This window comes from Delphinapterus leucas, chromosome X, assembly GCF_059928025.1.
Source record: "Delphinapterus leucas isolate spDelLeu-1000000601 "Yukka" chromosome X, BTC_Dleu_Yukka2, whole genome shotgun sequence".
Classification (NCBI taxonomy): Eukaryota; Metazoa; Chordata; class Mammalia; order Artiodactyla; family Monodontidae; genus Delphinapterus; species Delphinapterus leucas.
Genome location: NC_143150.1, coordinates 38611219 through 38636659, shown reverse-complemented (window position 1 = coordinate 38636659; position 25441 = coordinate 38611219). Strand labels below are relative to the sequence as shown.

Genomic DNA, 25441 nt, shown 5'->3' with positions numbered 1-25441 from the left:
ATGAGTATTTGTGACTCCTTGATTTGTTCATAAACTACATATTAAAATGGAATTTTAAACCCAATTGCTCTTAGAATTGATTGTTGTCGTCTACACTCATAGTAATAATTATTATAAAAATGATTTTTGGTCTTTCAAAATTTGTTACATGTGCTGTTTTTATTTTAGTGTTGATGTGAAGTGGTGATAATTTGGTTTATATACAGATGCATGAATATGAGCTGCAGAGTATTCTTTTATTGAATTAAAGTTTAACTTGAAAGAAGTTAGTGTAATGCTTTAGTTTCTTGATATTTCTAACAATTTTGATATTTTTCCTTTTTGTTAATGATGACATTGGGCCTTGGTGAACTTTGATCCCTATCCAGGTCCTACAGGTTAGCTCCTTAACTCCAAAATAGTATCTGCATGAAGTATGAAACTTTTCTTATATATATATATATATATGTATGTGTATATTATTTATATACACATATATAGTGTATGTATATGTGTGTATATAGGTGTATATACACCTGTACCTAATATTTTCAAGTGTTTGAATATATTTTAAGAGTATATATGCCAATTCAATTCTTACATGTTGATCTATCTCTGAAAGTTGTCAGGAACTTGCAGAGTCCAGTTTTTCTGTCTATTGGAATAACTCAAAATTACCTAATTAGGAAAACTGATTTATCATTTTAAAATTCATGTATTTGTGTCATTTTTAGTTGAAAATTTTTAGTACTCAAAAGTATATTGTATACTATTTTACGTTTACCTTTAGAGTGTATTTCCTATTTTTGCCTCGTATCTGTTAATGTAAATGAAATTGAACTATTCTTCAAAAAGACATTCTTTTTAAACAATAATATGTATTATCAGATCCTGCAAATATGCAATTCTTGACGAGCCATACCTCTTGTAATTTTTCAAACCATCCCATCTTCACATTTTGCATAGCAGCAGAATTTAGAACTTTGTGACAAACCAAAGTTTGTCACAAAGTTCTAAATTCTGCTGCTATGTAAATGGACTAATAGGCACAGAGTAAATAAAAAAGTCAGTGCAACCAGCACAGACTAGAAACCTCTTAATCTTATTTTCATCCTGTACATATAAAAAGTACACACCCAAGAAAAGTTACCAAGAGCTGCCCATTAGAAAACTGCTAATTCATATTAAAAGATGTTCACCTAATCAGGAGTAAAAAGAACCACAAATATCTGAGTGTGTTTATTATTTTTCAAGATAAATAGCCCTTTTCAAATTTCTAAGGAGGAACTAAAAGGGGAAAAAGTATAATCCTGAGTTCTGGCTATTGGAAATGGCAGGAAATTTTCTCTTCTTATGATTTTAAAATTCTTAATTTTTCAAGATTCTTTTTAGGAAGCCATCTATCTCTGTGTGAATCAATTCCCTGGTTTATTACTCCCCCACAAACCCATCATTTCATATAACCATAGATTATCGATCTAGAAGGACCTAATTTTTACATTTGTCAAAGAGGTATTCACAAGGCACTTGTTGATGATAGCAAGACAGATTTTATTCAAGACTATTGAATTAGGGGAGAGACTATTGTAATAGGAGAGAGAGACTGAGCTCAGCTCTGAGTACAACAAAGTCAAATGGAGATTTATAGTCCACTAGCAGAGTGAAGGAGTCAGTGGATGAAAAATTACTAAAAGGAGACATCAAGGGTAAGCAGATTCTTGCTAAACTGGCCTGTTGGAGTTCTCGCTAAAGGCAGCCCAAGGACTTACACATCAGGATAAGGAATGAGGAACTTGATCAGATATCAAGGGTGGGGAGGCTCTCCCTAAACTGACTTAGCAGGATTCTTGCTAAAACTGGACTCAACAGACCAAGGCCAGGGCCCAAGGGGTGAGGCCTAGTTGAGAAGAGGGCTCAGAGAAACCTGTCTAAAGTTTAGTCACAGATGAGGAAACTAAGGCCCAAAGAGGTTAATAAGCTTGCTCCAGGTCATATTGTTAGTTACTGGCATAGCTGGGAATCTGACTTGGGGCTCTCCAGTACTCCGTTAAGTGTCTGTTCTACTAGTAACATGTATCATCTTTCCACAGAGGCAGTTATATAGCTTGATGCTTATGATCTGGCCTCTTATTCTAGTTATAAATATGATAAGTGATGGAGCAAAGCTGCTTCTGCCATTTTAGGAGACTCTTATAGATAGCAGACTGGGCCTTGACTTCGCTTTCTTGTTTTCTGTTAACTCAAAAGCTCCATCAACCCCTACTAACTGCTTCTTGTGTTTTTCCTAAATGGATGTCATCAAAAAGTTTAAGACAAACACATGATATTTAACTATTGCCAAGATAAAGAGAAGACTAGGGTATTCTTTGAAGTAATTTTGAGTCCTGTCCTATCTGACTTACATAGAAGTCTGCTGCCTTGATCACTTCCAGACTTTACTGTCAGCTAGAATATTGTTTTCTTCTGAGGCACTAGAATATATTCAAAGAAGAAAAAGGAAAGTAGCCACATTACTTTAAAACTGATTTGACAACTTATTTACCAGATGTACTCTAAATTACATAGTTATTGGAATCTGGTATCTGCAGCGTTCTCTTCTTTGCAACAGTTGAAGACTACAACCTTAAGTGGAAACTGGATTTAAAATTTACCAGTCAGTTTATCAGCTTATCTTTAGTTATTACCACGTATATACAAGACTTGAGATTTTTGTTTTATTTTGTTTTTCAGTTAAACTTTGTTAGATCATTTGAGAAATAATGAATTGAGAGCCTCATGTACAAAATTGACTTGGCATATAGCTCATTAAAATGTTACCTTTTAGAAATTAAAGTCTTAGAAGTTTTGCTATGATATGATCTGAAGTTTTCCTTGTTACTTACTCAGACTGAAATATCATATAGTTCAATGACATATTTTTCTAAGAGTTCTTGTTTTGGTCCTTCTATATCAAACACATATATAAAATGTCTTTACTCAAACTCTGAATTATCTTTGGTAGGAATTCTAATTTATCTAGCTAATTGTGTTGCCAGACTCTGCTCAAAGTGTTGTCTTGAGTCAGTTTGCTGTATGTGATTTAGAAACCATTTAAGCAAACAGAAACTGATTTTTGGCCTCCTGAATTTCAAATTGTCAAATGCTTTAAAAATTTTATCACTAGGTAGTCATAGCAATGTTTTATATTTATATGACATACCACCATTTATATCATGTAACATACTTTCATTATAAGCTCTTTGAAGGCAGAATTTGGGTCTAGCTAATCTTTGTGTTCCCTGTAGCATCTTTCACATGGCAGATATCAGGTCAACATTTTTTTAAATGAATTTGATCTTTAAAACAACTCTGAAGGAGGTTAGGGCAGACAACACTATTCCCATTATGTGGGTGAGAAAACAAGCTCAGAGAGATTGAATTACCCAGAATCCCATAGATATAAGTAGTAGAGCCAAGAATAGATCCTAGGTCTTCTGATTCCTAGGATTCAGTGCTCTAGCACAATTTATTCTCTCTGCTAACCTCAGTGCTTATAAATCATAACAAGACTTGTAAGAAAAGGGAATTGTGTTTATAGTCAATTAACATTAACCAAGCGTTGTCCTGTTTGTAGGCTTTTTATCTTTTTATTTAATGATCCTTCTTTTAATAGTTAATAGCCTATTTTAATATGTGCATTGAATAATATAAAGTAAATGTGATATTTTCTGTGGTTTGGGGTGGGATATTGCATGCCAAAATATTTTGAAGTGCCCCTTCACTGATGGTCTTCATATCTTTGGAAAATTCGCACTCAATAGTGAGCAAACATATATTGTCTTTTTGTCTTTGAGTAACTTATTACAAGTAATAATGCACAGAAAAACGCCTCTTGATGGATTATTTTTAAAAATCACTATCTGGCTTCATGGAATGATTTTCAAAGAAGACAAACAGAAGTACAGTTGGTAATGGCCATTGTATACTCGTGTTTTAATTTCTCTACTTGATCACCTATGATCTTTGTATATTTGTCTAATAAGGCCTTTACATTTAACTGTAGCTCCTTGGAGCAGCCTGCACACACCAATAAATTTGCACCTCATGTTTTTACTAAAGAATGGCAGAGGCCAAGATAAACTTTTACCCAAAAGTTTTACCCAGAGGAATAGAAGGCTATCAGTGAAGTGGTACTACCTTTCCAACTTTAATGTTTTGAAGGTGCTAACTTTTGGAAAGCCACTGTAGCAGTGTTAACATGTCTTCAGTAGAGTTTTGCATTTTTTGCATTAATGAAAATTAGCAGCTTATTTTGTAGAATAAGCTCTATTTTAAAATATTTGGCTCTCTATACTCCTGTAGGGTCCTGTTTGCATACTGATTACGCTGTAGGTATAAGAAATGCTGGCAAAGAGGATTATTGTTTAACTTGTGCTATAATGTGAACCACTTCTAACTCATAATCTTATTTTGTACTGTGTGATGTCTGATACTGCTAACATCGATCTTTGGGCTTTGGTGAACTCTGATCTTCCCAGGTTTTCAAGGTTAGACTCTTCACTGGTCAATTCTTTTTTTTTTTTTAATGCTTTGTATGTGTGACAAGAGAAATGCACTTTTTTTGCTATAATTCAGAAGTCATTGAAGAGTGCTGTTATCCTCAAATACTACCTGCTCTGGTATTTAACATTTTGGTGAAGGTAATGTGACTTGTTTATAATCAAGTTTGAAATGACATTAGGTCTTTGTGGTTTCGATTATTTATAATAGGTAATTCATACATAGAAACATGTTGAATTTTAAGTGGAAATACACTTATTTTTAAGACTGCATTAAGATATTCAGACAGGCATCTGGCCCATTTGTAACCTCTGTATATTGATTTTATTTTCTTGAATTTTTGTTCCTTGAGATTGATCAGATCTGTGTTTTCATGGCTATTTTCAGTAATGGAAGAGGGTAACTACTGAGTATTGTTAAAAATAAATCTTGTGTCATTAGCAAATCAGTAATTTAAATTTGAGAGACTCTAGAACAACAGGTCTGAATTAATAACATGTAAATTTCCCCAAATTTCCTTGTAATTGCAAACAGAGCAATGCCCAAAATATGCCTACTTTTTTCCCAAATGATAACAATGTTCTGTTTACTTTTCAAACTGGGGAAGCAGGGTGTAAAATGTTCCTTTTTTTCTTCCTCTTACTCTTACCCTAGTCATTGTTAGGCTGATTCACAGATAGTTTACTTTTCTCTTAATGACCTGATTTGCTACCTGATTTCTAGTCCAAATTATACATATGGATGAGACTAACAATTTTTCTTAGAAAACCCTATCAAGGGGTTTGAACTCAGAAGTTGCTTTTAATTTGTTTGTTTAAGTTCAAAGTACCCCAACCCTTTCTTTATGATTGGGAAGGGAATTTCTGAGTGTGTCTGTCTGGTTGCTGGGCTAGGGTGACTATATGATTAAAACTGTTTAAAGATAAAATGATTGTTGTACTGTTGTGAACCTGCTTCCTCTTTCTCATGTGACAGATAGAACACTGTTATATTATGAAATCACATAGATAAGCTGACAGATTAAAAACAGGTTTATATTTTAAAGATATGTTCTTACCTTCAGTTTTACCAATAATGAAGATAATACTAGTAATAATAATAATTGTTTAAAACTTCTTAAATAATTCTTACTATGTGCCAGGCACTGTGTTTATATATATTATCTTATTTAATTCTTGGAACAACCTGATAAGGTAGGTACTATTCTTATTTCCATTTTAAAGAAGAGGAAATTGAGGCTGAGATGGTTAATAAACTTATTGAGGTCAAACAGCTAAAGATTAATGGAGCTGGGATTCCAACCCAGCATTCTAGCTCCAGAGTCCGGCATTCATAATCCCTGTAGCATGCTGCCTTGTTAGCCTGTAGCCATTGATTCTGGGTCATAAGAGTATTGGAAAGGATAGGATAAAAAATGAGACCTTTTGTGCATATTGTAAGCATGAACTCAGTATTCTAAATTCATATGCCTATGTTATTTCCTTCAAAAATAATCCCTACATATTTTCCTTTTTTGTTGAAACCAATGAAAAACTAAGATTACTGGAGGAGAGAAGGTATAAGTGCTCACTAGTTGCTGTTCATTATTTGGGGCTTCGTAATTATTTTCTTAAGGCAGGACTACTTAGTCTCCACCTCAGCTATTGCTTAGCACACTGCAGGCAAGTAACAGCTATTTCGCACCTGGTGAGAAAAATGTGGCCATTTATCAGATCTTCTTGGTTGCTTAATGGACCTGATATCTTTATTTAGGAAGAAAAGTTTAAAACACAGAATAAGGAAAGAGCTTACCAAATCCCCTTTTAAATTATTTATTCAGAAGTTATATGCCAAATCCTTTATTTCTCTTCAGAAATATTTAAACTGTAAATAATACAAAAACATATTTAAAATAAATTCAAAAGTACTATATTGAATCAATAACTTTCTGACACTAAAATATTCCCATGTATTAAGCATGTCACTAAAATGAAATTAAACAATTAGTTTGCTTAAATAGCTATCTTAATTACATAGTAATACAAGCTGAATAAAAGTAACTACTTACAAGTAAAGAAATTTTATTTTAATCACAATGAGACAAATGGTTTGAATCCCTGATTGCCCTACGAAGTGTGGTCATGAACCAGCAACTTTAGCTACAGGACACTAGTTTATCTACAGGGCATTTGTTAGAATGCAAATTCTTGGGCCCCTCTCCAGCCTAACAAAATTCAGAACTCTGGGGTTAGACCCAGGAATCTATTTTAACAAGCCCTCCTGGGTATTCTGATGCATTTCCAATTTGAGAACAGTGTCCTATGGTGTCTCTTTTGGTTCACTTAAACACTTAGGGATTACAGAAGCAATCTTTATTATAATGTCCAAAGCCCTTCCTTTAGATATGAGCTTATTGGATTAAATATATAATAAAATACAAACTAAAAGAGTCTGCAAACCAGTGTTAATAACAAAAAGAACCCAGCCCAGTTTACATTAGAGAGTCAGCATGGATCTATATATTTAATGTAGTCTGGATTTTATTCTGCAAACTAATAGTATTTAGATGACTAATAGTATTTGGATAATGTAAAAGCCTGACTTTGATGCTATTCTTATGTTATACTGAAATGTGATTATTTGTTTTGCATTATCAAGGTCTACCAGGTCCAGAAGGTCCCCGGGGTCTCCCTGGAATTGGGGGCATTAAAGGAGAGAGAGGAAACCCGGGCCAACCTGGGCAACCTGGTTTGTCTGGTTTGAAAGGAGATCAAGGACCACCAGGACTCCAGGTAGGAAATGGGAGTATTTGGTGAGGAAGGGGTGTGGGTGCTTGCATTCCAAATGAGAATTCCAAATTGCATTATTTTTAAATAGCATTTACTGGTCAAAGCTCTTGACTAAGCTATATATATATATATATATATATATATATATATATATATGAGAGTATTGCATGTGGAGGAGTAGTCCTTCCATAGAGAAGTAATCATGGTGAGTGTGGGGATATTTTAGACTTTGAAATTAGATAGAGTTAGGGTCAGATTTCAGCTCCTCTGTACACTTCTACTTTGTGTCTGTGAGGAAGGCAGACAGACACTTTGTGTTTCTGTCTTTACCTGTAAAAAGAGAATAATAGCATATCCCCACGTCTGTGTTCATGTGTTTTCCACCTTCGTTTGAGTGACCCAGAAAGTCACATACTTCTTTATGGATCCTCAAAGCTTCCTTCCTTCATTCAGGAGGATTGTTGTTAGATTTTGCAGCCAACAGAGTCTGGGCTCAGTCTTTTAACTCTGATGGCTGCTTTATAGCAGAAAAAAATATCTAAAGAAATTGTCCTTAAAGCTTTCCAACAACTAACCATTTTTTCCTGTTATCACTATTCTTCTAGACATCTAGACTTAAAATTTTAATCTTCTCTTTATTCATTCTCTACTCACTTCCTACCTCATTCATTTCCCATGTCCTTCCAGTTCACATGTCACTATGCCTGATTCAAGACTACTGTCTGATACCAACATTTTATAAATCTGGTATTGTCGAGTTCTGTTCATTTTCTTTCATGCAAGTTCTTACATTTGCACCTTCTAATTTTTGTTTGGAAATAATGTTAAACTTATAGGAAAATTGCAAGAATGGTGAAAAACCACATTTACCCAGATGAACCAATTGTTAATGTCTTGCCCCATTTGCTCTCTGTATGTATGTTGTGTGTGTATGCGTGTGTGTGTATAATTATGTATTTTTTTTCTGAAATATTTGGGAATAAGTTGTATCTATCATGTCCCTTTATCACTAAATACTTCAGTGTGTAATATTTCCTAAAATTAAATATATTCTTTTATATAACCATAGTACAGTTCTCAACTTCAGGAAATTGAGCATCGATGTAACATTTTTATTTCTGCCCACATGTTCTAATTGTATCAATTGACTTAGTAATATCCTTTATAGCATTTTTCCTCCTCCAAAATAAGATCCAGACCAAACTATGCATTGCATTTAACTGTTATATCTCTTTATTCTCCCTCAATCTGAAACAGTTTCTAAACCTATTTTTTTCTTTCATAACCTTGACATTTTTGAAGAAATGTAGCCCGTTCACATTTAAAAAAAAAAGAATGTTTCTTCTTTTGTCTGCTGTTTCTTCATAATTAGATTCAGGTTATGCATCCCCAGTTGGAATACTCCATGAGTTGTGTGTTCTCAGATATGGAGGCCCATGGTGTTCATCTGCCCTTCATTAGTTATCTTAATTTTGATCTTCCCATCAAGTTGTTACCTCGTTTCTCCACTGCATGGTTACTATTCTTCCCCTTGTAACTAATAAGCAAAACTACAGGAAGACACATTAAGATAATGCAAATATATATACTATTCCACATCAAAATTTCTCCCTAGGTATAATATCTATTTATGATTTTTGCCTCAACTGTTCAATACTGTGATAGTGGCAACTACCTCCACATATACCACTCAGCCCTACTGTAAGCAAGAGCCTCCCTTCTCTTCTATTTACTGTCTATTTGTTATCATTATGGACTCATAAATTCTCATTCTCTTCAATGATTCATAATTTTTATTCTATTATTACTTATTTTGATGCTCAACCTGTCCTAGATTTGGGAGCTCCTTCAAGCTGGATCCTGTGACTTTCTGACATGCCCCCCGTTTTAAAGTTCTTTCGTACGTTTGAGCATAAGATGTTCCAGCCTTGCCTCTTTTTTCATTACTACTAATAAGAGCTTCATTGTTCCACACTTATTTTCCCTTTAGATCCATTCTAGAGTTATTTTCAACTCTTCTTCTTCCCATTGTTTTCCTGGTCCTCAAACCCAATTAATTAATAAGCCCACTATATTTTTTTGCTTAGTCTTTCAGACTTTATCATTTCTTAGATTCTAATTCACACACTTACCACATCAGGGCTACACTAAAAAAGAAGTGCCGGGCTTCCCTGGTGACGCAGTGGTTGAGAATCCGCCTGCCGATGCAGGGGACACGGGTTCATGCCCCGGTCTGGGAAGATCCCACATGCCGTGGAGCGGCTGGGCCCGTGAGCCATGGCCACTGAGCCTGCACGTCCGGAGCCTGTGCTCCACAATGGGAGAGGCCACAACAGTGAGAGACCCACGTACCGCAAAAAAAAAAAAAAAAAAAAAAGAAGTGCCTTTGTTAATGATAGTAAAATAATAACTAAATTTATTAAGTATACATCATATGCCAATCACTTTTCTAAGTACTTAATATGAATTATCTCATGTAGTCCTCACAACAACTTCATGGAGTAGATACTATTATTTTCTGTATGTTAGAGGTGAGAAAATGATTCATCAAAGAAGTTAAACAACTCAAGGTCACATAAGCTAATAAGAGGTGAATTGGGTTTTGAATCCTGGAAGTCTGACTCTAGAGCCAGTGCTACAAATCACCACCTATGCCCTCACTTCCTTCCCTCCTCCCAACTTTTTTCTAAAATTAATGATTTTATTTATTCAGGGTAATCCTGGCCGGCCAGGTCTCAATGGAATGAAAGGAGATCCTGGTCTCCCTGGTGTTCCAGGATTTCCAGGTACTTGAAGGGGTGTTTGGAAGTTTCCCTCTTTACATTAAACTACTTTGGGAGAAGACACCCATTTTCTGATTTGGCTGGGTAAAGGCTGTGACCCTGTTGCTTTGCTGTGCAATTGTGTGTACCTTCTTTGCAGGCATGAAAGGACCCAGTGGAGAACCTGGTTCAACTGGCCCTGAGGGGGATCCAGGACTTATTGGCCCCCCAGGTAAGACTTATTTCTGGAGCTAGTTATACCTGATACTTAAACTCATTGAAGAATTTGAAAGTTTGCATTCTGCCTTTCAACCAAAACTTTCAGAGTCTCAGTCCCCAACAACTGAGGGGAAATAGGCAGGACTCTCCCTCTATTAACTAATCTTCTCAAGCTCTCTATTTCAATAATGTAATATCAGGAGCAGACCTTTTAAGTTTAAGGTAGATGCAGGACCAACAAGAATGCTTCAATGAGATTTTTATTGACCTTTATACTAACTTTCCCGTATTCACTTGAATAGATCACAAGAGCAAGTCACATAAGTATGTTTGTATATTTTTAATATGAAAAGAGTTCTTTTTGCTGAGAGACTTAAAGAGGTTTCCTGTAAACTGTGAAACAGAGCATCTACTAAATTCCTCTACTAGTTAGTTCAGTGGGTCCCTTGACAAGCACAACAAACAAGAACTGCAAATGATGTTAGAATCAGAATGGACTCTACAGCAAATAGAATTGTCTAACCTTGACACCAGTGTTCACAGATTTGCAGTGGATTAGACTTCCTTGTAACCGAGTCATGATTCAAGGCTTGAAAATTGAGACAATATGCCTAATTTGTCCATGGACCCTAAGAAAATTATTTATTTTTTCAGCCTTTTGGGTGAGATAATGATAATTTTCCCAAACAGATTTCTGTTGGACATAGCAAATTCTAATACATGTAACTTGTTTCTCTCAAACCAATTCTTATTCTGATCTGAGGTTACTTTGGCATCCATTCTTTCCGACCTTTCTCTTCCCTACCTTCAACTTCATGTGCTTTGCCTCTTAGGCCCCCCTGGATTACCTGGTCCTTCAGGACAGAGTATTGTAATCAAAGGAGATGCTGGTCCACCAGGGGTTCCAGGCCAGCCTGGATTAAAAGGTCTACCAGGACTACCAGGACCTCAAGGTTTACCAGGTACCTTTGTAGATCATCTTTTTAAGCCTTATGTATTTGAAAACATTTCCCTCATTCTTCTTTCACTTGTTAGAGTTTGTCTCTGACGATAGGAGTCTCAGCAACTAGTAGAATACCAGACCACTAGGTTCCATTGCCTTTTCTCCTTGAAAGTGTTCATTTCTCATGCCCTAATTTCTTCTGGCCCAGTCCAATTTCTTTTAACTCCTCTGGCTATCCTAACTTGAATGATTAGGTTAATGTTGTTAAAATCTCTGTAATGAAATTAATATGCATTTAAGATATGGTACTTTCTCTATCCCAACCACAAGAAGGATAGAAGGCTGATTTGGTGGGCTATCAGTTCCCCACTGTGAGGCCTCCTGATTTTCAAACTAAATCCTATCTAGTTGGCCATTTGACTCTATGCTTGCAGCCAACTTTGATTAGAAAGCAAGCTAGAAACTATCTTGTCTTTCTGTTTTGTCAGGTGGCTTAATAGCAGTTTTTTTCATCAATAAAGTGTACCAGGCAGTAACAGCCTTGCCTATGGTGAGATATATAATAAAAGTTGGCCTTGCGCTCTATCTTGTTCTGAAGGCAAGGAGAACACAACTGCCATATTATGGAAATCTCCACACAGGCAAATGAATTGTTTAAAATTAAAGCTAAATCCTTGTCTGCTTCTTTTGTCCTGGGCTTGAGCTGTTCCTTCATTTATCTGAATTAAAGACAAAACCAGATTGTGACTTCAGTGACACTCGAGGACCTAAGTGTCCCAAATCTATCTGGATGTGGATTTATTCTACCCACATTTGAAAACCCTACTTCATTTTCCTATAGGTCCAATTGGCCCTCCAGGAGATCCTGGACGCAATGGACTCCCTGGCTTTGATGGTGCAGGAGGGCACAAAGGAGACCCAGGTTTACCAGGCCAGCCAGGTGAGACATGCTGCTGATACTAGTTTTTAAGTCTGGGGGACCTCTGGACATACGGCCTCCGGTTGAAGCTGTGAGAGCCTCCTCTTGAGAGAGCATAGCTAGGTAGGGAGTCTGTTGCTTGGGAAAAATGGGATGACACAGATGTGCCAATATAAGAGAAGCATAGAAAGGTGGTTTTTATTTATGTGTTTAGAGCACTGGAAAACCCAGCTTTTCCTCAAAATGAGGATTTTCCAGGTACTCACTGTACTTAACTTCTGATAATTTTCAATGTTTTTTGAATAAATTTATTTATTTTATTTATTTTATTTATTTATTTTTGGCTGCGTTGGGTCTTCATTGCTGCGCGTGGGCTTTCTCTAGTTGTGGCGAGCGGGGTCTACTCTTCGTTGCGGTGTGTGGTCTTCTCATTGTGGTGGCTTCTCTTGTTGCGGAGCCCGGGCTCTAGGCGCGTGGGCTTCAGTAGTTGTGGCACATGGACTCACTAGTTGTGGCACGCAGGCTCAGTTGTTGTGACTCACAGGCTCTAGAGCACAGGCTCAGTAGTTGTGGTGCATGGGCTTAGCTGCTCCGCAGCATGTGGGATCTTCCCGGACCAGGACTCGAACCTGTGTCCCCTTCATTGGCAGGCGGATTCTTAACCACTGCGCCACCAGGGAAGTCCCTCAATATGTTTTAACAACTTTAGATAATATAAATATAACTCTAAATAATATAAACATAAAGGTTTGTATTGGTAAAAACTAGCAGCGGCAACAAGGCAGGTTGGTGATAACTGTGTTGCTCCTAGAACCAACACCCTCCTGTTTCATTAACTGTATTTCTAGGGAAGAAACAAGTTAGTGCCATCTTCATCACATATATGGGCATTGCTGTGAAATTCCCCCAAATGAAAATCTATACACACAGTGGCCAAAGGCCTGTAAATAGAGAAAATTTTTAAATAAGCTCAAGTCGAGTGGCCAAATGGAGAATGGGAACCAGTGGTAGATTGAAATCAGACGTTTTGAAAAGTTTCCTTAGAGTACCCAGCCTATTCTCTAAACAAAAAGGTATGCGTGAGAATAATTCCCCAGACAGATTCAAAGGAAAATGTTTATCAGCACTGAAGCTGGCAGGTTGATGGCAGCCACACCCCTCCTTTCTCGTTGATGAACAAAACAGCAGGCTGAAATTTCGTCATGGGGTTTGCACTCCTTTAGTACAGCAAGAGACTAGATAACACAAACCCCCCAAATAAGCATCACATTTTCCCATCTAATGTTCCATTCACTCAGTATTTATTTAGTGCCTAATGTCATCAACCAATTTCAGAAGAAAAAGAATACATTTAAATCTCTTTGAGGGCAGGGACTGTATTTTATTTATCTCCAAATCCATGATATCTGACAATGCCTTTGTAGACATTCTATAAATATTAACTAATCAAACAAGGTCATAATGTTGTGTCGATAGCCATAATAGGGAATCAGAGCTTACTTAATTTGTATACTGATGATTCTTTGGAAATAGGTATCCGTGGTTTGGATGGTCCCCCCGGGCCAGATGGATTGCAAGGTCCCCCAGGTCCCCCTGGAACCTCCTCTGTTGCCCATGGATTTCTCATCACACGTCACAGCCAGACAACAGATGCACCACAATGCCCACAGGGAACTATCCAGGTTTATGAAGGCTTTTCTCTCCTGTATGTACAAGGAAATAAAAGAGCTCACGGTCAAGACTTGGGTGAGATATTCAGCATCTTATTTCTTACTATGCATTTTGTTTTTGTTTTGAAAATCTTGTTGGGTTCTAGAGTAGCCTTGGCCAAAGTGTCTCTCTCTATTCTTTTGGGGCTTCTAAACTGAAGATCACGTCAAGGGCAGCTGAATATGTTCACTATAAGTTTTAAATAAATAATATTTAACTTTAAACTAAAAGCATTGATTAGCTAGTGTGAGGTACAATTCTTGGCCTAAAGCAAGGCATTTGGAAAGGGCCATATGTACTTTTGTTAGCTTAGTTATTGAGGAAACAGATTCTCTGGGCTCTCTATAGCATAGCAGCTGCTTAAGGGGGCAGTGTTCGTAACTCATGGGAGATAGTTTCCTCTTTTCTGATACTGGTCTTTATCAAGTTAAAGATAAGCGCTGAAGAGAATCTTGGATTCTAGATCAAAGAAAGTAAGATCATTGCTTAATTTTGCTAGTTCATGAATAAGCACCTTAGCTTTATAAAGTGTTATCAGAGTAGTTTAAAGCTGTACAAAGCACCATATTTCCATATAGGATCCACTTCATTTAATGTGTTCTCATGCATCTTCTCTATGCTATAGGGTGGGCAGTTTTGTTGATGGGATGAGGCTGGACTGAATGACTTTCAAGACCTCTTCCAAATCCCTAACATTTCTTTTTCTGGAATTCTGACTTTTCATTTTGAGGCCCCTTTGTTTGACCTGGGGCTACCTATTTTAGAAATCACTATCCCTTCTGCCTCCATAAAGACATTTAAGAAGATAGTCTAGGTCTCCAGTTTCTGGGGTCTCCATAGTAAGAGGCCTTCTGAAGTCTCTTTACCTGGGCCATTCTGTGAAAACAGTTCTGCAGCAACAGAGACCTCCAGAGGTCTGCTGTGCTCACTTTGTTCCAGGGCACATGGCCACACCTGCCAGGCACATCTACCTATATGGAAGCCAGTAGTCACAGGTCATTTTAAAGAGCCTAATAAAGTAGGAGTTTGCCAAACAGCTTTCTTCTTTCTCTTCTACTTCTCTTTTTTTCCTTTTCATCTTCCCTCTGCTACTTTTCCTTCTCTCTTTTGCTTTCTTTATGTAGCATCTTTTTCTAATTTTAGAATCAACAAATCTTCATTATGAAAATACTCTTATCTTTTAGATAATTTTCTCTAGTTTTTCTCCCATAAACTTTTTTTTTTTTTTTTTTTTTTTTGCGGTACACGGGCCTCTCACTATTGTGGCCTCTCCAGTTGCGGAGCACAGGCTTCGGACGCGCAGGCTCAGCGGCCATGGCTCATGGGCCCAGCCGCTCTGCGGCATGTGGGATCTTCCCGGACTGGGGCACGAACCCGTGTCCCTGCATCGGCAGGCGGACTCTCAACCACTGCGCCACCAGGGAAGCCCTTCCATAAACTTTTTCTCCTTTTATTCCGTTCTCTCTTTACTGTCAGAGTACAGCTTATACCCGTAATCAAGCTTATAAACTTCAAATCTCTAACCTATCTAGTGAATAGAAAGCATTAGAAGTTTTTGAACATCATGAAATTCACAAATGTAATGCAAAGAAAAAATGGGATCTCTTACCCTGTATATCACTATAACTTTTCAAAATGTGTGTATCTGGTCAAACGAGACCCATCATAGTATGTATTCAGACGTAGAGGCTATAAACTGGCCCTGACTCAGGTACAGTTTATGCCTCAGACATAGGAAGGCCATGATAGGGCCCAAGATCCCAAGTGTGATACTGGATTGCAGGGTCTATGCTTAGAGCTCACTCAAGGATCAAACTGGAGATATCTTGATGGCTAAGCAAAGAATAGTTATAGGTTTGATGTTAAGGAAACAATCACCTGATTAAGTAAATACATAGTCTCTGCTGGATTAGTGAAAGGATTATGGTGTATAAAAAAGAGGGTGGAGGAAACACACTGAATACTAAAACTGTTCTGTCTGGGAGAAAAAAAGCATACTAGGAACGATTAGTCTACAGTTTTAATAGAGGCATTGAGAGTTCATGAGATCACAGTCTCTTTGAATGTTTAGAAACTATAACCAGAATTCTGCATCATTATGGGTAGCCTACAGCATAAATACAACCAAACACCCATGTTCTCATCATTATGGGCATTCCTTTTATGCGCATCTTCCTTTTCTTTCTGAGGCCAGGGATATTTCCATCTCTGTCCCTGATTAGTAATGTTAGTTTTATTTTTAAATTACTTTATAATTTAAAAGTACTTTCATATTCATTATCCAATTTGATTTTCACAACTATGATCAAGAATGATAGGACAAGTATTGTATTTTTCCACTACACACACCCACATGCACGCGCACGCGCGCGCACACACACACAAACTGGCTAAGCGGTTAAGTGACTTATTCAAAACCACACACTCAGAAAGTGATGGAGATAAGAATTGACTCCAACACCTACCAATTCTTTTTTTTATTGAAGTATAGCTGATTTACAATGTTGTGTTAATTTCTGCTGTACAGCAAAGTGATTCAGTTATACATATATATGCATTCTTTTTTATATTCTTTTCCATTATGGTTTATCTCAGGATACTGAATATAGTTCCCTGTGCTATATACAGTAGGACCTTGTTGCTTATCCATTCTATACATAATAGTTTGCATCTACTAACTTCAGACTCCCAGTTCAACCCTCCCCAAACCCCCTACCCCTTGGCAACCACAAGTCTGTCCTCTATGTCTGTGAGTCTGTTTCTATTTTGAAGATAGTTTCATTTGTAACACCTACCAATTCTAAACCCATTCGTTTTTCAGTTATGTCAGTTTTGTTATTTGCTCTCACATGACTTTGAAATCATTCACCTCTCTGAGCCATTTTTTTCTGAATAAAGTATAAATTACAATAAATCAATGCTTTTCAACCTGGGGAACTTTTGAAAAGGTTCCTAGGCCCATCCCAAACCTATTATATAAAAATTCCCAGTGATTCTGACAGTCTACCAGTTTTAAGAATTATTGGTCTTTTGTCAGTCACCTTCAGCCTGAGATAAGCATACCCCTTTGGATACATGAGGAATTTCCAATGTATAATTTTAAAGGACTTAGTTTACAAATCCTCAACTTTCATATGTACTTTCTCCTAAAGTCGAACTGCCTGTGTATGTGCTTTGGATAATCTTGTTTCCCACGTCCCCTTTCACTACCACCCATCTCCCACTTTATAAAAGACTCATACTATGGCATATTGCCTTGAAACATGAAAACCTCTAGGGGACAAATTCAGAGGAACAATTCAAAATAATGGCTTTGTTAAAGTCTCCATCAACTCAGGCTCTATAATTCACTTCTAATCCATCTCATTAGGAAATGCATTTCCAATAAAAGTTTTCTTTTAACGTTTAGTAATTATCAAAATTTATAATAAACTATCTTTTTGATCAATGTGAATTAGTAATTATTATGATGATGACCATTCAAAATAAAATATTTAACATGTAAAGCCTTAGGGTCACAGAAATTTTTTAAAAGTTACTTTAAATTTTTGTTTCAGAAAACTATGATTGGATAATCAGTAAAAGACTTTCAAAAATAAAAAAAATACATTAGGATAAAACTGTGTGAGAGAAGTGGAATGGAAATATAATTTCCAAATGCAAAAGGAGCACTGTATAATTTCCAGTTATTAAAGATGAGTTTATGCACTTTTCAAAAGGTTTATTGTTAGGTTTCAAATACTTACATTGGATACATTTAAAAGAGTGATGTCAAAGTTTGTTTTTAAATATAAATATTCACAAAACACTACAAATGACAGTTGGCAATGTTGAAATGTGGTTTGCAAAATTCCAGGCTCCGGTATTACAAAGTATAGAAGGGTGGGTTTGAAGCCAAGAGACAATAACCAATAACTTAATAACTGGCACAGTATCAATTTAAACTTCTGATGAAAAATTTGAGATGTCAATTTAAAAATGTGTGAGGGGGTTACATCATTTTTCATCATTCTTTTGTGAGTAAATGAGAAAAGAATGGCCTAATCGCTGGTAGAGATAACCTCTATTGCCCCTACCAGCTCAGAAATTTAAAGACTCTAGTTCCTTTCCTTTTTTTTCCCCTTACGTTCTTCCCTTCTCCCTTATTTACTTTTTTCCCTTGTATTATTTACCTGCAAACCTGTCCATGGTTGCTGTGCATATTAGTCAGCACTACAGTTTTCCCTAGGCTTAAAGAGATTGTGAACCCACATAAGACATATACTGGGGATGTCTTGGAAGAAGCGAGGACAGCCTGGAGAGGAAATACTGATATGATATTATAAGGAATCAGTGTGTGCCTTTCACTCGTCTACAATAAATTACCCAATATTCTCCATAAGACACCATTGTTTATAAGATGCCTCACCAGTTTAAAAACAGTGCTGGGGAGTATATAATAAGCTACCACAATAAATGTCTACATAAGTTGTAAGATCTGTCCTGATTTTAGAGATGTAAAAACATGAGTAAATGTGCATATTATAACTGAAGAATTAAAGTATATTTATTATCTAAGAGATGGGGGAAAGTTCCTCTTTAAAAGGTTGTTAGTATGTTAGAAGAAACTAATCATCGTGACATTTTTTCTTTTTCTCCCCATTCTTCCCAGGAACGGCCGGCAGCTGCCTTCGTCGCTTCAGTACCATGCCTTTCATGTTCTGCAACATCAATAATGTTTGCAACTTTGCTTCAAGAAATGACTATTCTTACTGGCTCTCCACCCCAGAGCCCATGCCAATGAGCATGGAGCCCCTGAAGGGCCAGAGCATCCAGCCATTCATTAGTCGGTGAGACACTGGTATACCCTTAATTTTTATCAATCTCCAGTTAGTTTAGCTAGTTAGTTTAGCTAGTTAGAAATGAGTCCAAAGCTAATAATCTGATCATATTCATCTCAGGTTAGGTAGAATAGAGGTGCCTTTATAATACTCAGTGCAGTATGTAGTTTGATCCATATTTATCAGGGATCTACTTTTGACCAGGACCCATGATAGACTAGTGTAATATACAAAAAAAGCTCACAGTCTAGTCACTAGGCAAATATATGTAAATTAATATGTATCAGGCTTGGGCTCAGTGCTGCAATAGATCCAGTAAAGTGTTATGAAAGCATCGGGAAAGGGATATTTAATTCCAGCTAGAGAAATCTGAGATGACTATATGGAAGAAATATGTTTTGAACTGCTTAGCCCTTGAAGGATGTAAAGGACTTGAGACACAGGCATTTATAAGGGAGAAAGGCATACTAGGTAGAGAACATTGGAATGGGTTGTAGACTGATAGGTCTAGAATGTAGTTTCTAAAAGTTGCAGAGGGAGAAGAGATCAGAAAGTTAGCTTGGACCTAGACTGTAGAAGGCTTTCAATGTTAGGTTTTAGTTCTGAATTTATTTGGTATGTAATGGGGACATCTGACATTTTTGAGCTTTCAGGGAAGATTACAGAAACATCAATGTATAACATGGATTTCAAAGGGGATAGTCCAGAGGTGGAGAGAGCAGTTAGATTGAGAATATCGCTGTAGTCCTGGTAGGAGTGGATTGGAACTCTCAGTAGGGTACATGTATCACATTAATAGAATAAATAAGATTTGGCATGATTAGTTATGGGAAGGAGAAAGTGGTAGCTGAGACTTGGCGCATGAGTAGCTAAGAGGAGGGTGGTACCATTAATAGAGATTTCCTAGAGTGTTGCTACATTAGAACCCTAGTTTAACTTGACCTCCTAGGCATGTTAGATATTGCCATTTTCATTCTGATCATGACCCAATTGACCTAGGAGTCTAGTAACCATAAAGGGTGAATCATTGGAAACTCTAGTTTCTTTGACATTGAATATAAAGGTTAAACCTCGTTCAGCCTCTCTTAATAGCAAATTCATGGTGCCCTTTTCAATATATTTGCCCTAATCCTTTGGGAATTCATTTTTTTGTGTGTGATTTTTTTTTTGTCAGTCCCAACCTTGGGAATAAAAGATCCCCTAAAGGCATTCCCTATTTTGTAGATAAACTTTACCAAATTGGTTTAGTCATATTTCAAAAGGTACCCTCATGCTCTTTACTAAAGATTTGGTAGACTCAGCTGTATTTTACTTGATTTTATAGATTTAAGCCACATCTCCAAGTGCCTGGGTACTTGCCCAGCATTCTGGGTATGTTGTACTTCTACAGATATGGCCAAATGGTTAATAAATATCCTTTGGGCCAAAAATAATGGGTGGGGATTAAGAAAGTGTCTGTTTCTTGTCTTTTTAAGTTTACTAGACATTGTTCTTACCACAGTTTTAGCATTACTAAATGTCTCCCCTCCAGTTGGGCACTTTGACAGCAAGTAGTATGTGCAGTACACTAAGCCAAACTCTTACAGCAATTATGACATTGACTATAGCAAGTATGGATACAAATTTAGGGCAGAATAGAAAATGAAAATGCTGTAGCAGTGGTTCTGTAGTTTCTTTTTTAAAAAGCTTACACTTTTCATTTATAAATTTATTATGTATATTGGGAGACTTGGCTTATGCAAAAGCAATTCTCAAAGTGCATTTTTCTCCTCTTTTTCTGAGCACTGAAGACACCTTAATGGGCTTTTATACCAGGAAGCCTTCCAAAGAAGAGGGACTGCTATTTCCCATATGCTTACTCTGTAGATTGTGTTCCTTCTGCCTTTCCCTTACCAGATGTGCAGTATGTGAAGCTCCGGCCGTGGTGATTGCAGTTCACAGTCAGACCATCCAGATTCCCCGTTGTCCTCAGGGATGGGATTCTCTCTGGATTGGTTATTCCTTCATGATGGTATGCAACACTCTTCCTTGTCTTTGTCATCAAAGCTGACTGTCCGTCATATCTACATTTCTATCTAATATGAGGAATCCGTATCATTTATGTAGTAGGAAGCTTGAACCTCATATAGCTTCTGTCCAAGCACTGTGTTCCCTCTCATACATTTGCTGGAACATATTTTCATAATCTGCCTGTTTCTTCTGTTGGATACTTTTGGTGTGGATACTGTTCTGTTACCTCTGGCTCTAGTTCCTTCACTGGCTTTGAATTTTTGGCCCAGCTCAGCATATATCTTTGGATGTTCACTAGGGTATCATGGCACATGGGTATTGTGGCACATTTTCCCTTGTCTTTTCTAGCACACAAGTGCAGGGGCAGAGGGCTCAGGTCAAGCCCTGGCCTCCCCTGGTTCCTGCTTGGAAGAGTTTCGTTCAGCTCCCTTCATTGAGTGTCATGGGCGGGGGACCTGCAACTATTACGCCAACTCCTACAGCTTTTGGCTGGCAACTGTAGATGTGTCGGACATGTTCAGGTAAGGTGCTTATGGCTTTAGTTTAGGTCCTAAGCTTCCTTCAGAGGTGCTAGCGAACAGAGAGGCAGTTCATGGATGGTTTATACCCAACAAATATTAGGAATTTAAAGGACCATGTCGTTTATTCTTGCTTGTTCTCCTCATATACCAGACTCAGGTCAGCAAAGCAGACTTGGCTAATAATAGGTATATGTAGTTTGAGATGGCTTGGTAATAATTCTTCAAAAGCAAAACAGAGCAAGGAAAGGTTATGTGACCTGCTCAATAACAAGTGAGCAACTGAAGCCACCCCAGAAATTGAAGCAATAATCTGTGTTGCCTTCCCCAGTCCAGTAGTCTCCTTTCCCAGAATGTTTTCAAGGCTCTCATCCAAGTGTTTGACTGAGTAAGACCACATATGATACATGTACCTCAGGATACTTTATCCTATTGGAATTTTTTTTCAATTTCAATTTATTATATGTTGCTTTTTTTGTTATCATTAATATTTTTCTTATGTATTATCTTTATGTAATTGTTATGTGTTATGTATTATCATTTATTCATCATCAATTGCCCAGATTCCTCTCGTTCTAGGACCATTAAAAAATGTATAAGAGAAAGAGAGGGAGAGACAAATAGACAAGGGTAATGGCAGCAGGGAGGAGAATCACAAAAATACCTATGACCACTAATGACTCTTAGGCTATAGCAGTCACTGCGTTAGATTGCATTGCTCAAAAGTTAACCAGTAAGTCATCAGAAGAGCTACTGAAACACAAAGAGAATGTTTACATATGAATTTGAACCAAATACCAGAAAAGGCTAATCTGATAATCTTGTTTCTTATTTCCCAGCAAACCTCAGTCAGAAACGCTGAAAGCAGGAGACTTGAGGACACGTATTAGTCGATGTCAAGTGTGCATGAAGAGGACATAACATTTTGAAGAATTCCTTGTGTGTTTTTAAATGTGATATATATATATATATATATATATATATATGTGTGTATATATATATATATATATATATATATATATATATATATATTTCCCAGGATGCAATGTCTCACTCTCCCCAACTTTACCACTGCTGCCACCAATGGTGCTACTATATATGACCAGGAGAACATGCTGACTAGTAATCATGAAGATTCAAATGTACCTCAGCAATGTGCCAGAGCAAGGTCTCTACTATTTTTCTACGAACAAAATAAGGAAATGAATTTACTTTTTGGGTCCAGAATGACTTTCCCCAAGGATTATAAGATGAAGATTATATATTTTGCCCAGTAACTAAAATGGCACGTTAAAAATTCAATTAAGAGAAGAATCACACTGAGTAAAATAAAAGACTGCAGTTTGGGGGAAGAATTATTTTTCATGGTGCTACTAATCCTACTGTATCCCAGTTTTTTAATATAAAAGTGTTAAGCTTATTTTGCTCTGTAAGTACAGAATGTGTATATTGTGTAAACAGCCTTTTAGCTCAAAATGTTGAGTCATTTAGATGTGACCTGACATGAATCACTCTTTACAGAAAACTTAGGAAAACCTAGAATACAAACAGCAAGATTTTATATCCATGTTTATCAAAGTGAGAGAATTTATATTCTCGCATCAAGTTATTACCGAGAGTGAATATAACTTGAGTTTTATCCCCTAAGTTCTTATTTGACTTTTTAAAAAAAAATAGGTCATTTTAGTCACTTTAATCAGAATTTTAAATGTACATGTTACATACCTAATTATAATATTTAATGAAGTAATTTCTCTTTTGCTATATTCTCCAAGACACTCTTAACACTAGATGCCCCCAGCTTTGATGTTTCTTACATCTTGTTTTTGCTCATCCCCGACTGGGCAAAGTTCTCCCAAATAATTTTGAGAAACAAAAGTGTATTTAAAAAATTGACAATTCTTTTCCCTGTGCTTTTTATGTAAGAATTATTCTCCTGTGGGCTGTGCTTGTACAAGAACTGGGAAGACAATACTTAGTCTTCTCTCTTCAATTACAAAGCCAATTGATGTTTCTTACTTTTTTATTTTAAACGTTTTATTATAAATAGTCATAAGAATACCTTATTTCCCTAGCTGTCATCTTCTCACTTAATGTTTTTTAACTCACCAATATCAATTTAATTAAAGATATCATATGTTGTAAGGATGGTTTGTTGTGTATCTCTTCAGGCTATGTGTAAAAATCTGCTCATTTACAGATAGACTACACATCTGCACATCAACAGGTAGTCTGCCTTCTCAGAGAATCATTTAGAGCAGTTCTAAAGCAAAAGGAGTTTCTGCAGACCTTGATCACTTTGATACCTGATAGGAGACATAGTAATGTACTTTTTCCAATGAAGAAAACAACTCCTTGGAAAGTATTTTTGAGGTAATAAATTTATTAACAACATTGTGTTGATGGCTGAGAAAGGAAGCAGAACTACTTTCTATTTTGGGAAGAATTCATTAATAATCTTTAAAGCAGATTAGTGAGTTAATATTCCTAATGATTAAGAATGAACACATGTAGCTCTCTAAAATCGTTGAGGACTTGCCTCTATAATAAAATGTGTATTATAGCTAAGATATGAAACAACCAAATGATTTTGAGAATTGTAGACCCTAATATGAACCCATGTAAAAACTAAAGCTTAGAGTGTATAGTGGTAAAATTTAGGTTCTAAATAATGGTAGGTCATAGTGCTGATTGCTCATAATACTGTTGATTTCAAAGCTAGCCAATTGCAAATTCTAGCTTTATTTTTCCATGAGCTACACGCATGAAAACACTAACGGGTAATTGTAAGTGAAAATGCCATATTACATCCCATACGTTTTTCTATATGCTGTACACCTGAAGGTTGCTCCTTGAGTTACAGCTGTAAACACTGATTCCAGAGGTTTTGCTGTTTGTAGCTTTCCCTCTCATGTTTAGCTGGTTGAAAATCTTGGCTCAGAAAGAACCTCCTAATATTTTATATTTTAATAGTTGCATGTGCAGCTGGTTTTGTGTTTCTTAAATCCCCTAACTATCCCCAGCCCTGCTTTGTTGTTTAAAGTACATGAACCCAGTCCATTCCAGGATCTTAATGTTGTTGACTCACCCTTGCCACTGAATATTCAAAGATTATTCTGATGTAACTGCTCTAGTAGTTACCTATAGTGAGTTTTGCAGTCAAATACAGTTAATGGTTTTCCCACATAGGCAGGCAATGAATGAACTGTTCTGCTTAATCAGATACAAATAGTTATTACATGTACCAACCAAAAGTGTTTCCGCTGGACACCTTGTGATTATACAATGCCTTTTCTCACCTGGGCAAATTTGAAAAACACTTTCTATTTCTCATGGTGCCAGTGAGGTTCTTTGCCTCAATTGGCATGTTTAATTGAAGTCTCACTGGTCATGCCAAGCCATCAGAAGTTTATTCATATGTTAATCACAAGAGGGCACTATCGCCTATAAAAATAAATCAACATGGGAAAAAAATAAATGTCGGCATATATTTGTTGAGCTCATTGTTGATGAGATTCCTTGTCTTAGCTTCATGTATTCTTTCATCCTCATGAAGATCAATAGCAAGTATTTTAAGAGGTGGCCCAGTTACCCAATATCTGCATCCAAGATAAGGGACAACTTTGCTGTCAAAGATTTTCTTAAGAGCCTGATTAAGAGTTGGCTCTGGTAGTAATTCCTGTGCCTCTCAACACAGAAGCAAATGTCCCTGCTCCCCTATGCAGCCACTTTTGTTTGGCCAGGATTTCAATTGGCTTCTTTAGCAGAGAAGCTCTGTTCTCAGACTGGACTGTAAAAACACCTTCATCCATAGGCAGCTCCAAAATAAATTGAATAATATTTTTAAATCATATGTCATTTCCATTTTACAGCAGTGGTTTCTAGAGTATATTCAGGATGTTTGGAAGGTTTTTACGGTAGAAGCACTCGTAAGTTGGGACATGGAAGGAAAAAGTTGAGCTAGGCCTGTCTCCCAAGTTCCATAGCAGCGAACGTTCATTAGATACTTATTAGCTGTAGGGCACCATAATAGATAGGAATCTAAAATCAACTCAACCAGAAAAATAGGTAGTCACTCTAATATTTACTCCTAAGAATAGGTATGCTGTTACTACCAAATCTAATTCTAGGCCGGACTAGGACAGATCATGAGGCTTTTTGCCAGCAGTAGCTGTCTGGAGAAAGCTGGCTCACCAACCCATTCTCTAACACATGGGCAGGCTAAAATCACATTTATGTAACCGTAATTCTCTT

General features: G+C 36.7%; 1 protein-coding gene across 1 annotated transcript in view; it reads left to right on the top strand.

Moving 5' to 3' along the window:
* COL4A5 (collagen type IV alpha 5 chain) overlaps positions 1 to 24626 on the top strand; it is a 226061-nt gene extending 201435 nt beyond the window's left edge. The window contains exons 42-51 of the mRNA XM_022556743.2: positions 7156 to 7289; positions 10000 to 10072; positions 10209 to 10280; positions 11101 to 11229; positions 12052 to 12150; positions 13663 to 13875; positions 18491 to 18668; positions 20556 to 20670; positions 21018 to 21190; positions 22027 to 24626. Of these exons, the coding sequence (XP_022412451.1) occupies positions 7156 to 7289; positions 10000 to 10072; positions 10209 to 10280; positions 11101 to 11229; positions 12052 to 12150; positions 13663 to 13875; positions 18491 to 18668; positions 20556 to 20670; positions 21018 to 21190; positions 22027 to 22108 (1268 nt within the window). The 3' untranslated portion in view covers positions 22109 to 24626. The remainder of the gene's footprint in view (positions 1 to 7155; positions 7290 to 9999; positions 10073 to 10208; positions 10281 to 11100; positions 11230 to 12051; positions 12151 to 13662; positions 13876 to 18490; positions 18669 to 20555; positions 20671 to 21017; positions 21191 to 22026) is intronic.
* Positions 24627 to 25441: the final 815 nt, after the last annotated feature.